The following is a 14,957-nucleotide window of genomic DNA, read 5'->3' on the forward strand; positions in this document are numbered from 1 at the left end:
CACCATATGCCTGGAATAGACTTCCTGAGCCAGTATGTCAAGCTCCATCTCTGGCTGTTTTTTTCAAATCTAGGCTAAAGCCCACCTTTTTCATGCTGCTTTTAACTCCTAACCCTTACTCACTTGTTCAGTATCCATGTTTTATCATTCCCACCTTAGTAATTCCCTTGTCTCTCATTTGTCCTGTTTGTCTTTTCTAATTAGATTGTAAGCTCTGTCAAGCAGGGACAGTCTCTTCATGTCCAGTGTACGTCTAGTAGCGCTACAGAAATGATAAAGTAGTAGTAGTAAGCTGTGTTGATTTCCTGATCTTTAAGACTATTTTCCTACCTCCCCATCCTCTGACTACCCCAAATTCCCAATTTTCAGACCCCTCCCATTCCTGGTTTCCAAACCTTAAACCTATTTCCTACTTTCAGACCCTTCCATCCCGCTCCCCCCAACTACAGATGTTCTCATTGGTTGGGCTGTAGGGAAGCAGGAGTGATCTCTGGTTGTCTGTGCTCCATTGGCATCCTTCAAAGATGTGATTGTGCTATACTAAGATTGAAGATTAATTGCTTGGAGATGTGATTGTGCCATAAGAAGTTATGAAGATTATTTATTCATTCAAGATAAGTAGTTTTCCTCCTGTGAAATGTTTGATTGATGCTGCATTTTTTCAGAACACGTCATCTAACCAAAATCTCTATGGTTAGTTTGGTATCATAAGAAAACTGTTGCAGACAGACTGATATGAACCTTTGGGGCACCTAACCTAACATCGGAAGCAACAGAAATACATACCAGAGCTTAAGAATATATTTTCTTATATATCACACCTCCAAACCCGAAAGCTATCAAAGAGGTATACATGCACCTCCAGTAGGGATCCAGGAGGGATGCAAATCTTGACCGAGAAACATCCAGTGGAGCTCAAGACTTCCACTTGCTATGCCATCGAGTAATCAGTTTGAAGTAGAAAGTGAGCACTATTACTTTCTGATCTTCTTCGTAATACTAACATAAAAAGGACTTGAGAAAGTCCTCTCAGACTCTGGGGAGAATGAAACCCCTGCTCCCACATATTCTTGTTGGACTTCAAACAGATTATGAGAGACCCCTTTCCACTGACAGGACCTTCCTTTAAGAATTAGCAAGAACCCAGATGGCAACTTGATCAAATACCCTGATGGATAGCTCTATATCTTGGCATTGTTGTCTATTGCTGATGGCTTTCTCCATTTTTTGACATAGGGAAAAGAGGGAATATTCGACAAACCTCTCCTGTGTTGACCTCAGGTCCGACATTGTAGCAGACTACTTTGCAAGAATTTAGAGTTCCTGCAGGTTCAAGCTCTATGTTTCATAAGAACATAAGTGTTTGCCACACTGGGGCAGACTGAAGGTCCATCAAACCCAGTATCCTGTTTCCAACAGTGGCCAACCCAGGTCACAAGTACCTGGCAAGATCCCAAAACAGTAGAATACATTTTATGGTGCTTATAGAAATAAGCAGTGGATTTTCCCCAAGACCATGCTAATGGCTTATGGACTTTTCTTTAAGGAAGTTATCCAAACCTTTTTTAAACCCTGCTAAGCTAACTGCTTTTACTACATTCTCCGGCAATGAATTCCAGATTTAAATTACACGTTGCGTGAAGAAATATTTTCTTAGATTAGTTTTAAAATTACTACTTTGTAGCTTCATTGCATGCCCCCTAGTCCTAGTATTTTTGGAAAGAGTAAACAAGCGATTCACATCTACCCATTCCATTCCACTCATTATTTTATAGACCTCTATCATATCTCCCTCTCAGCCGTCTTTTCTCCTAGCTGAAGAGACCTAGCCGCTTTAACCTTTCCGCACAGGGAAGTGGTCCCATCCCCTTTATCATTTTTGTCGCCCTTCTCTGCACATTTTCTAATTCTACTATATTGGTTACCAAAATTGGATACAGTACTCGAGGTGCAGTCGTACCATGGAGCGATATAAAGGCATTATAACTTTTCCATTCCTTTCCTAATAATACCTAAGATTCTATTTGCTTTCTTAGCAGCTGCTACACACTGAGAAGAGGGTTTCAACATATCATCAACGATGACACCTAGATCCTTATCCTGATTGGTGACTTCTAATGGGGACCTTGCAACACATACCCATAGTTCGGGTTCCTCTTTCCCAAATGCATCACTTTTAACTTGCTCACATTAAATGGCACCTCTGGCAGCAGTGTGAGTGGTGTTTCATTGAACCCTGTGAATCTCTCAAGACCAAAGTATCCTGGAAATGATTTTCAGATTCATGGTTTCAGGGCAGCACAAGAAGATACTCCATTGCCACTACCTAAAGGTGGTCCAGAAGGCAACAGATCCGGAACAGCTTGAACAGCACACTGTAGAAGGATCTGTGGAGGAGAAGATGATAGTGACTCCAGATGCTATGGTTCCAGTGCTGCAGAGAATGAGTATAGTGTCCTTGGAGACACTTTGGGATGACATGCAGACCCCTCAATCAATCCATATTGAAGCTGTCTTCTAAGTTTGTTTCTGAAATGACAGAAATGTCCAGGAATTCAGAAGCTCAGGCCCAGAAGCTGGAAAAATACTCTACCAAAATGGAGAAAAAAGGTTAGTGACCTTAAAGAGATGTGTGGTGCTTTGGCCAAGGATAAATTGGTCCTTCATAGAAAGTTTCCAAGTTTATCCTATGAAGGACCTTCTGAGTGGCATACAATCTAGACAGAAAAAGTAAACAAGGAAAAAAAGAGAAAAGTAAAATATTATGAGGATGAGACATTAAAGAAAAGGCAAAGGGGATAGAATTACAATACTGGCTAGGACAGTAGGTGGAAAAAGAACACAGGGGTGTATCATATGTATACAGGATACAACATGGGGAGTTTGAAGAAACAGGAAAGCAGGTACTAGGAGAAAGCGTCCTGAAATAGGAAGGTTTTGAGATCAGACTTGAATTTGTCTGAAGTAGTCTGAAGTGAAGGGAGACTGGGAAGGAGTTCCAAATTTGAGGACACAGAACTAAAAAGATTGCGAGTCTCATGTGTTCTTCTGATAACTAGGAATCACTAGCTGGTTATATTAGGTTGACCTAAGAGTTCTGGTAGGATTATAGGGAATAAGGTGATGTGAAAGGTAAAGAGGTTCACCAGAAATTAGAGTTTTAAAGACTAGTATTAAAACTTTAAAGGTGCGGTGGGCAAGCAGCAACCAATGAACTTTCTTTATGTAAGAGGTGGCATGATAGCATTTCCAACACTGGAGACAAGCTGAATCGCACGATTCTGGATAATCTATAAGCAGTGGATTTCTTTAAGGCTAAGTCCCTTGTATAGAATTACAGTAGTCTAACTGGGAGAACACAAAAAAGTGGACCAAAATGTTACATGCAGAGGGAAAGATCAAAGACCGAATTGAACAGATCAGCCAAAGCCTGTAGAAGGAGCAACAAACCACCTGCGAAATTTGAGGTTTGAAAGAAAGCTCGGAATCTATAAAGACATCAAAGATGCAGATAATACTAACCTGGGGGTCTACAGTGTTAAAGAGAAGGGTTGGCACAGGAAGAGTCATGATACATCTGCTGGAGAAAAGAATAGACTTCGATTTTGAGGTGTTTAAGGCAAGGATATGTTTGTGTATCCAGTTAGTAAATAAAGCTAATTTTTGGTTTATTGAAGACATCTCATGGGAGGGACAAGAATTTAAGGTACAGAGAACCTGAATATCATTGGCATAAACATACATGGTGAATTCAAGGGTCTGAGCTAGCATCAACAAAGGGTCAAGAAAGTTATTGAATAATGTAGGTGATAAAATTGAGCCACGGCAGGACGAGCAAGAGGAAGAGTTATGGAATGTCACAGTGTAGGTGCAATTTGCTATGTAAGAGGTGAATCAGTCCAATACTGTTCCTGAAACACATATGCTGTGAAGGCGGCAGATGAGAGTAGGGTGATTTACTTTTCAGCTGAAAGATCTAGGGACACAAAGAGAAACGATTTTCTGAGAAGCAAACAGTAAATAAATCACACAATATAACATATAATTGAAAGGCTCTTTTATATTAGTCTAACATCCCTAGTACCTTAACAAGTTTTAAATTATTAAACAATTCAATACTATTAAGACATGGACAGTAGTCTGAGGGGTGCTATTTAATCTTCTATATTGAGTGTCACATGTAGGATTATCTTCCTGTTGACAAGAGATTATTTGTGTGTGCCCAATGCAAAGATGTCTGTCCTCTGCTCAGCAAGGTAAACTCATATGTGCTACTTTTTGTGTATACCTTACCTTGATTTGTATCTGTCATTATCAGGGCACAGACCGTATAAGTCTGCCCAGCACTATCCCTGCCTCCCAACCACCGGCTCTGGCACAGACCGTATAAGTCTGCCCAGCACTATCCCCGCCTCCCAACCACCAGCCAAGTCTCTCCTCATAAGTCTTGTAACGCAAATCCCATACCATTCTCGTTGCTTTTCTTTGCAACGCTTCAATTCTTTTTACATCCTTAGCAAGATACTGCCTCCAGAACTGAACACAATATTCCAGGTGGGGCCTCACCAACGACTTGTACACAGGCATTAAAACCTCTTTTCTTCTGCTGGTCACTCCCCTCTCTACATAGCCTAGCAACCTTCTACTTACGGCCAACGCCTTGTCACACTGTTTTGTCGCCTTCAGATCCTCAGATACTATCACCCCAAGATCCCTCTCCCCGTCGGTACCTATCAGACTCTCACCGCCTAACAAATACGTCTCCTGTGGATTTCTACTCCCTAAGTGCATCACTTTGCATTTCTTCGCATTGAATTTTAATTGCCAAACCTTAGACCATTCTTCTAGCTTCCGCAGATCCTTTTTCATGTTTTCCACTCCCTCCCGGGTGGCCTAGTGGTTAAGGTGGTGGACTTTGGTCCTGGGGAACTGAGGAACTGAGTTCAATTCCCACTTCAGGCAAAGGCAGCTCCTTGTGACTCTGGGCAAGTCACTTAACCCTCCATTGCTCCAGGTACAAATAAGTACCTGTATACAATATGTAAGCTGCATTGAGCCTGCCATGAGTGGGAAAGCCCGGGCTACAAATGTAACAAAAAAAAAGACAAAATTTACCTTCTAACCCTTCAGCAATGCCACTCACAAATATATTGAACAGAATCGGTCCCAGCACTGATCCCTGAGGCACTCCACTACTCACCTTTCCCTCCTCAGAGCGAATTCCATTTACCACCACCCTCTGGCGTCTGTCCGTCAACCAGTTCCTAATCTAGTTCACCACTTCGGGTCCTATCTTCAGCCCGTCCAGTTTGTTCAAGATTTAGTGAAGGGAAATCTTCCCTCACCAATCTACTACATTTCTTCGAAGGGGTGAACAAACATGTGGATAAAGGGGAGCCGGTTGATACTGTGTATCTGGAATTTCAGAAGGCATTTGACAAAGTACCTCATGAAAGATTCCAGAGGAAATTGGAGAGTCATGGGATAGGAGGTAGTGTTCTATTGTGGATTAAAAACTGGTTAAAAAATAGAAAACAGAGAGTAGGGTTAAATGGTCAGTATTCTCAATGGAGAAGGGTAGTTAGTGGGGTACCCCAGGGCTCTGTGCTGGGACCGCTGCTTTTTTAACATATTTATAAATGACCTAGAGATGGGAGTAACTAGTGAGGTAATTAAATTTGCTGATGACACAAAGTTAATCAAAGTTGTTAAATAGCGGGAGGATTACAAGAGGACCTTACAAGACTGGGAGTCTAAATGGCAGATGACGTTTAACGTGAGCAAGTGCAAAGTGGGAAAGAGGAACCTGAATTATAGCTACGTCATGCAAGGGTCTACGTTAGGAGTCCCGGACCAAGAAAGGGATCTAGGTGTCGTCATTGATGATACGTTGAAACCTACTGCTCAGTGTGCTGCTGCGGCTAAGAAAGCAAATAGAATGTTAGGTATTATTAGGAAAGGAATGGAAAACAAAAATGAAGATGTTATAATGCCAGTGTATCGCTCCATGATGCGACCGCACCTTAAATATTGTGTTCAATTCTGGTCGCCGCATCTCAAAAAAGATATAGAGGAATTAGAAAAGGTGCAGAGAAGGGCGACGAAAATGATAAAGGGGATGGGACGACTTCCCTATGAGGAAAGGCTAAAGCAGCTAGGGCTCTTCAGCTTGGAGAAAAGGCGGCTGAGGGGAGATATGATAGAGGTCTATAAAATAATGTATGTTGTTGAACAGGTAGTTGTGAAGCGTTTGTTCACGCTTTCCAAAAATACTAGGACTAGGGGGCATGCGATGAAGCTACAATGTAGTAAATTTAAAACGAATTAGAGAAAAGTTTTCTTCACTCAACATGTAATTAAACTCTGGAATTCGTTGCCAGAGAATGTGGTAAAGGCGGTTAGCTTAGCGGAGTTTTAAAAAGGTTAGGGCGGATTCCTAAAGGAAAAGTTCATAGACCGTTATTACATGGACTTGGGGAAAATCCACTATTTCTGGGGATAAGCAGAATAAATGTTATGTACATAATTGGGATCTTGCCGGATATTTGTGACCTGGATTGGCCACTGTTGGAAACAGGATGCTGGGCTTGATGGACCATTGGTCTTTCTCAGTATGGCTGTCCAGATGATAAAATAATCTGGGGTAATTTTACTGGCTCCCCTGGGCCAGCCATATTAAGAGGCTTTCGGCTAATTGAGGTACTGATGGAAGACCTCTCCTGCAACTGCACATTCAATAACACAAATTTGTTCAAAGCTCTTGTCTTAGCTTTGGATTTAAATGTTAGAAACTCCAGCTGAAGAAAAAGAAACTAATGGGAGAGGGGATCAAGGAGAAGGAACTCAAGAGTCCTCTGAGTTATCCTATTCCACCTCCACTCTGAAACGCGCCCTCAAAAATTACCTCAGGCATGTGAGCTGAGCCGGTACAAAAGACCATCCTTTAGCTTAGCACACTGAAAGCAGTACCCAAGTTCCCTAAAGACTAGACAAAGAAAGGAAACAGGTGGAGTATAAATCTGTACCACGAGGAAAGATGAGGAAAGGGAATCATCTCTCCTCGTAGTACAGATTTATACTCCACCTGTTTCCACTAACCGCTAGTGTAGCCTGGAAGAAACACTGAACAGTTTTTCTGAGGTCTTAAGGTGAGGAAGCAATTTCCCCTCCATTTCTTTAAAACCCTTCCAGGGGAAGGAGGAAACAGTAGTAAGTAAGGGAGGTGAAGGAGGGGAGGGAGAAGAACTAAGCCTCCTTCAAATATTATACCTCATCCAGATTAAATTAAATTTGCTACATGTCCTCTGTTTGTTTTGAGTCAGGAGCTGCTTCAGTAACCAGTGCAGGAGCTGCAGGATCCTCCCGTCAGCATGTGCTGGAGACAGAGGAATACTGAGCATCTAAGGCTGCATGCTGCCCTTATTGGGTGAAAGATGTAAGACTTTTTTTTTTCTCTGTCTCCATCTCTGGTCAACACAATCAGCAGTCTCTGGACTGGTCTGGTGAGGATGCTAAGGAAGTGTAAGTGTTAAATATATTATTTGAGGGGATCTTTTAAGTAGGCGAGCTGACGTTTTTAGCACGCATTAAAAATAGTCACGCGCTAAGATGCCCTTAGGAATACATTGGCGTTTTTAGTGTTTAGCACACACCTATTTTTAACACGCGCTAAAAACGCCAGCGCGCCTATCTAAAAGACCCCCTGAATGATTTGATAAGTATCATGAATGCCAGAATGATTTGCCCATCAGCAATGGTATTAATAAAATCCTTGCATTGCTTTAGTTATGGAGGGCAAGAATGAAATTATGTGATGAACTTTCAGGCACATTTTCAAAGGAAACCTTTCAACAGTACCTCTATGTGTGCTTTTCTTGCCCTGACCTGTCCCTACCTCTTTTTTCATATGGGTAAAATTATGTGCACAGCAAAATTATGTGTTTTATTCACAGAGTGAATGGGGCAATGTGATATTTGAAAACAAATTAATTAACAATGTCTCTACATGTAAAAATACCACTGATTTTAGAATATGGGTGGCAATAAATATTCTCTTGTACATACCTGGTTTTTTTCAGACATTAGGAAATCTAGCTTTGATCCAGGAAGTCCCAACTCAATAAATGTCTTCACCAGTCTCAGATCTGCACTATTTCCTAAAAAAAAAAAAAACAATCAGTACTTATTAAGTAAAAGAAAGACCTCTGCGAATAGCATACCATTCCTATTGTGCATGTGATTTTTTAAGCTTAATATTGGGAGCAGCAAACACTGAAACAATTGAATCAATAAAATGTAAAAACTGGGCTATTTGATAGCATTACAGTATTTATTAGGATTTATTTACCGTCTTTTTCAAGGAATTCACTCAAGGCAGTGTACAGTAAGAATAGATCAAACATAAGCAATAGGCAATTGAAGAAGTAAAAATATTCAAGTAACAATAAAAAGTATGGCATAGTATGCTACTTATAAAACCACATGCCCTCACACACACACACATGTGTGTGTGTGTGTGTGAGGGGATGTGGTTTTACCACACATATGTTTTAATCACACAGATTCCTGATTGTGCTCGGCAGCAGTAATACAGACTCCTGATGACACTGGGGGCCAGATGCACTAAACTTAACGAGCCCTTAACGAGCCATTAACTAGCAAGTAGTAAACTCTGGCATGCACTAAAGACTTTTTTCCGACGACGGTAGCAGCTAACGAAAACGGAATGCAGATGAGCAAATTGTGTACAAACCCTATTGTAATGAGATGCACTAACCTTTTCCGATTGCCTTAACGCTGGAAAACGCTGGAAAATCTAACGAGAGGTCTGTACCTCTCGGGGCTGCGCAGGATTGGAAAAATTATTAAAATGTAAAAAAAAAAAATCGGGGGGGGGGGGGGGGGGGGGGGGGGGGGGGGGGGGGGGCTAAAACGGCCAAGTGCTCTTCATGGAGGGCCATTATGGCCGTTCTACACCTGAAAAACCGCCCAAGTGCTTGTCACTTTATTGATAAATGTTCAATAGGAGTGGCCTAGTGGTTAGGGTGGTGGTCATGGGGAACTGAGTTTGATTCCCACTTCAGGCACAGGCACCTCCTTGTGACTCTGGGCAAATCACTTAACCCTCCGTTGCCCCAGATACAAATAAGTACCTGTATATGTAAGCAGCATTGAGCCTGCCATGAGTGGGAAAGCCCGGAGTACAAATGTAACAAAAAAAAAAAAAAAGGACTTCATACAACTTAAAAAAGTGGAAAAAAAAATCCAAGTGCTCCTCCTTTTTTTTTTTTTTATAAAACTATTAGTGGGGTTTGAACCCACCACCTCTGGATTACAAGACCACTGCTCTAACCACTAAGCCACAACTGTACTTACTTGGATGCCCCTCCCTTACTTCCAGGTCTCTCAGCTGTGTGAAGCACGGCCAAAAAGGATGTTTTTATTATTGCGGGGGGGGGGGGGGGGGGGGGGGGGGGGGGGGGAGGGGGGGGGGGAAGGCCGCACAAAATGGAGGGTTTTTTTCCCACTTTTTTAAGTTGTATGAAGACTTTATTGAACATTTATCAAAATAACATAACAAAATACAGCACTCCAGAACAAGTAAGTAATAGCATAATTGATCAGCTCCAGGTCTCTCTCAGCCAATCCCAGCGCGTTTAGCTGTTACCAGTATCGGCTAAACGCACTGGCATTGGGTGAGAGAGACCTGGAGGGAGGGACATCCAAAAAGTTTCGATTTGTGTCCTCTCACGTCCCGATTTTCTGGGCTGGAAGGCTCCTCCGTATCGTCAGGTTAGTTTTTATTCTCTTGCCTCTGAACTGTACATTAGCTTGTAGTCTGGAAAAAGAACGTCTTTTTACAGGGAGTTTTTTTTTTTTTTATAGTGAAGCTTGGCATGCGCAGAGCAGCCAGCATAACGCTTGGCTGCTCTGCGCATGCTCGACCGGCTGACTATCCGACTGTTTAACAACGGAATAGAGAATGCAAGTGAGCTACAACGAGCAGCTCATTTGCATTCCTATTCCTTGATGCATGCCTATTCTTTACCGATTCGCTAAGGGAATCGGTAAGGGAAGGGCTCTAACGATTGATTAGTGCATCTAGCCCTCAGTTAGAGCGAAACACAGCACCATGTAGGGTCATGAAGGATCAAAAGTGCATGTGGAAGTTTGCACATGATAAAAGGGTCAAAGGATCCATTGAAGTACAAGCGTGAGCTGAGGGGTTCCCAACCTCGCATGCTGCTTAAAGAGTATATAAGATTCTATTGAATATGAAAGGAGTGGCTAACAAGCCGAACTGAATCAACTGATTACAAAAATTTGGGGGGGGGGGGAAGATTCTGCAAACATATAGACATTTATGAACAACAAAGAATGATAACGTTTTGAGAACAAAGAAGTATAAGATGCGGAGAGCAGAGACTGTGTAGTAATCTGTGGTTCAGTAAGGTAGAGAGGTACCATTGATGTATAGAGTCTATGATGTTGGCAGCTTGTGGGGGTGCTTGGGATGATAGCATTTTGAAAATGTTATTTTGTATAAGGAATAAGAGAGGAGTGAAAAATATAGTATGCAGACTGTATGTGTAAGAATGTGGGATGAATGAGTATGGTTTTTGTGTGATTGATGAGTGAGTTTCAAAATTGTGTGTTTTAGGTTTATATATTACTAGTTATCAATAGAAATCAAACAAAATAAAACATGGAAAAGAAAATGATGATACCTTTTTTATTGGACATAACTTAATACATTTCTTGATTAGCTTTCTAAGGTTATATACACTCTCAGCTAGCACATTTGCTTATTTCCGATCTGACGAAGAAGGGCAACCTTCGAAAGCTAATCAAGAAATGTATTAAGTTATGTCCAATAAAAAAGGTATCATCTTATTTTCTTTTCCATGTTTTATTTTGTTTGATTTCTATTGGTAACCTTAAGAGTGGACTAACACGGCTACCACACTCCTCTATATTACTAGTAAAATAGGCCCGTTTCTTTAAGAGATGAAACAGGCGCTAGCAAGGTAATGACCTTCTGCCATTAATGTTTTTAATGGAAGTGTTAGGACCAATGTGCTGTGATGGAAATGAATATTTTTCAAGTGTGTATTATGAGTAATATCATGCAGGAGAATGAGATGTGTATTGTTTTATGTATTTCTATTGTTTTGTTTCTGTCTGGTTGTTAGTGAGTGAGCATGTGTGAGACAGAGAGTATTTGTGACACAGAGAGCGAGTATGTGTGAGAGAGAGAGAGTGTGTGAGAGACAGAGAAAGACAGTGAGCGTGTAAGAGAGACACAGAGTGTGTGTGTGTGTGTGTGTATGAGTGAGAGAGATTCAATGTTCGTCTCCCCTTCCTTCCCCTCCACCAAGCTCCGTACCTGGGAGTTGAGAGACAGCGACAGAGAGACTGAATATCTGTGAGAGAGAGAGAGAGAGACTGAGTGTGTGCGTGATGTTAATTTCCATGTCCCCTTCCAGTTGAAGGATCGCTCCCCCCTCCCCTTCCAGTTGCAGGTCTGCCCGCCCCCTCCCTCCCTCTCCTCCTCCGAGTTGAAGACCCCCGCGCATCACTCCGCTCTCTCTCTCTCCCCCCTCCGAGTGCCCCTCGCCTTCCTAAGTGCTGGTCACAATTTAATAATTCTTACATCGTGGTCCGGCGTCTGCAGTAAATGCGAGCATGCACGGCGCTTCAACGTGCGTTCCTTTCTGACTCAGCTGTGCCTCTGGTCCTGCCCTCATTTCCTGTTTCCAGAAGGGCGGGACCAGAGGCACAGCTGAGACAGAAAGGAACGCGCGTTGAAATGCTGTGCCTGCTCGCATTCACTGCAGACGCCGGATCACGATGTAAGAATTATTAAATTGTGACCAGCACTTAGGAAGACGAGGGGCACTCGGAGGGGGGAGAGAGAGAAGGGGGCGGCGGGCGGTCCTGCAACTGGAAGGGGAGGGGGCAGGCGGTCCTGCAACTGGGTTGCGGTTTGGTGCGCTGCGTGCGGGCTGCTGGTGTGACACTTGCGTTGACGTCATCTGAGGCTTCAGACCGAGGCACAGCCAATCAGAATGGAGGCACGGGCCCAGCCAGCTTCATGGAACGTTCATGGTGCAAATTATTATATAGGATGATAAGGCGATGAATAAAAATTTTCTGCACTGATACATAGTCGTGTTGGTGAAATATATTTAGCATTTGTTGCGACTATATTGGAATTATTTCAACCCTAGGTTTTCAATATAGTATGCTACTTATAATGTCAACACAATATGTAATAGAACATTTTAATTGATAGCAAAGGGTAGAGCAAAGATAGAACATATAGACAGGTAAGACAGTAAGAAGAGTTAAAAAGGTGATTAATTTAAACAAAGTTACACATGAGGTCAGAGATGGTTTAATATTATTTCAGCTAGGGTAGTAGTGGATAAACATGTCCTGCTGCAGTATGTGCAGCCCAAGTCACTCCTTGTGTGTGTGTATGTGAGACTAAGAAGTTAATTACTTCTTCCATTAAAGGCCTGGTTGAAGAGCTAAGCTTTCACCTGCTTCCTGAAGTAGAGATAGTCTTGTGTTAAGCGGAGCCTTTCAGGTAGTGCATTCCAGAGTGTGGGGGCTACCCGGAGAAGGCTCGCTTGCGGGTATCACATTGTGTAATGTCTTTTGGAGAAGGTGTGGTTAGTGATAATCCTTGGGAGGACCTTAGTGTCCTTGGCAGTGTGTAGAGGATTATACTATACTTCAGGTACTCGGGACCATTTCCTTTGAGGGCCTTGAAGATCAGAGTTTTAAATTTAGCCCTGTATTGTACTGGTAGCCAATGAAGCTTTTGCAAAAATAGTGTGATGCGGTCACATCGCTTGAAACCCTCTATGAGTCTTGCTGCTGCATTCTGAATCAACTGGAGCTGGTCAGACATTCTGTATAGCGCATTGCAGTAATCCAGTCTTGATGTTATCATGGCATGTACAACTGGGATAAGATTTACCTTCTCGATGTAAGGAGAGAGGCAGCGTAGCTGTCGCAAATATTAGAAGCAGCTCTTGAAGGTTGCTTGGATTTGGGGAGTCAGAGTCTAAGTGTTGGATCTAACTGTATTCCAAGGTTCCGGACTTGTGATTTAAGGGGGAGTTCATACTTCCCAAAAGGAATTTTGATGTCAGGTATGTAGCAACTTGTGTTAGGGACCCAGATGAGCTCGGTTTTACTTGGGTTCAGGCAACGTTTGTTGTGTTTAGCCCATTCTTGAATTGATGTTAGACAGTCAGTTTATTCAAGGCTGTGGGTAAGTCAGGTTCAATGTGTATGAGTAGATGCACATCATCCGCATAGATGATTGATCTACTCCATTGACCGAATAAGCTCAGCTAGTGGCCTGAAGTAAATATTGAACAGAATAGGTGACAGTACCAATCCTTGTGGTACCCCGCAGCTCAGTGTCCATGGTGGTGATGAGTTGCTGCCAAACATTATGGACTGTTGTCTGTCTGATAGATAAGTTCTGAACCAGGCAAGTACAGTTCCACTGATACCTGTTTCTGTCAGTAGTGCTATAATGACATCATGACCCACAGTGTCAAAGGCTGCTGAGAAATCTAGCAGTACTAACACCACGGCGAATCCCCTGTCTCGTTTTCTCTGAAGATCATCTAGTAGGGATACAAGGACTGTTTCTGTTCCATAACCGGGTCTGAATGCCAATTGAGATAGAAATAGCCAGTTTCTCTCTTCTAGCCAGTCATTAAGTTGAACAAGACTGTTTGTTCTCTGAGTTGCCCTAGAAATGGGATGTTGGATACTGGCCGGTAAATTTCAAGTTTGTCCTGGTCACGGTTGTTTTTCTGTCAGGAGGGGGAGAGTTCATGCACCCATGGTTAACTGGTTGGGGACTGGGTGCGACTGCCTGTAAATCCTGGCGGAGACTTTTAATTTTGTTGGCAAAGTATGCAGCAAAATCATTGCTCTTCAGTTTCGACTGGGCAGGCTGGTTCTGTTGTGGGGGTTGCAGTAGGCTATTTACTATACTGAACAACTGCTTGGTTGAATTGGCAGCCTGTGCAATGCACCTAGAGAAATACTGTGTTTTGGTTGCTGTTGAGGCTTGGCGGTACTTTGTCATGTGCTTCCTACAGTTTAGCCTGTCTTCATCCAGGTGAGATTTACACCATCTCCTTTCCAGTTTCTGTCCTTTGCATTTAAGGATCCAAAGTTCTGGGGAAAACCAAGGTGAGCATTTGTGAGTGGGGCATAAGACCTATTTTAGTGGTGCGGTTTTCTCTAAGGTCTTGGCTAAGTGTGTATTCCAGACGTCAACCTATTCTGACACTGTAGTTGTCTTTTCATCCACATGTGGATAGTCCAAGGCCACTAGGAAATTCTTCGCAGTCAGCTTTTTTTGTGTGTCTCTGATCTCCTTCCAAACTTTGGGAGGTGCCATTTCTTTTCAGGTTGTTACTTAAGGAAAATTTAATTAGAAAATGGTCTGACCATGATAGAGGTGTTATTTCAATACTGTTATCCTAGAATTCTGGGATATCCACCCCTTCGTAGAATACCAGGTCTAGTATGTGACCTTTTTCGTGAGTTGGAGAATTGATCACCTGTGTAAATCCTAGTGCTGTCATCGTGTCCAGAAAGGCAGCTGTGATGGTATCTGGGGTTTCAATGTATAGATTGAAATCTTCCATGATCACCAGCCCAGGGTAATTCAGGGTCACTTGAGTACTCAGGTCTAGGAGTTCTTGCACAGATAATGTGTTGTTACGAGGTGCTTGGTATACCATGAGCAGCCAGATTGGTTTGTCCTCTTCAAGTTGGATTAAAAGAGATTCTGGATTCATGTAGCTGGGGAATAGATATTCTGTGCAGTTTGATTGTATCTCGAATCAAGACTGCTACCCCTCCACCCGTCTTCCTGGTCTTGTTGATGTTGGATGTTGAAACCTGCTGTGAAAAAT

The 14,957-nt window shown here is 42.5% G+C and overlaps 1 protein-coding gene across 1 annotated transcript in view; it reads right to left on the reverse strand.

Moving 5' to 3' along the window:
• FAM135B (family with sequence similarity 135 member B) overlaps window positions 1–14,957 on the reverse strand; it is a 283,306-nt gene that overhangs the window by 66,696 nt on the left and 201,653 nt on the right. The window contains exon 15 of the mRNA XM_030219522.1: window positions 8,065–8,156. Within this exon, the coding sequence (XP_030075382.1) occupies window positions 8,065–8,156 (92 nt within the window). The remainder of the gene's footprint in view (window positions 1–8,064; window positions 8,157–14,957) is intronic.

The sequence above is a fragment of the Microcaecilia unicolor genome, chromosome 1, assembly GCF_901765095.1.
Source record: "Microcaecilia unicolor chromosome 1, aMicUni1.1, whole genome shotgun sequence".
In the NCBI taxonomy this organism is placed as follows: domain Eukaryota; kingdom Metazoa; phylum Chordata; class Amphibia; order Gymnophiona; family Siphonopidae; genus Microcaecilia; species Microcaecilia unicolor.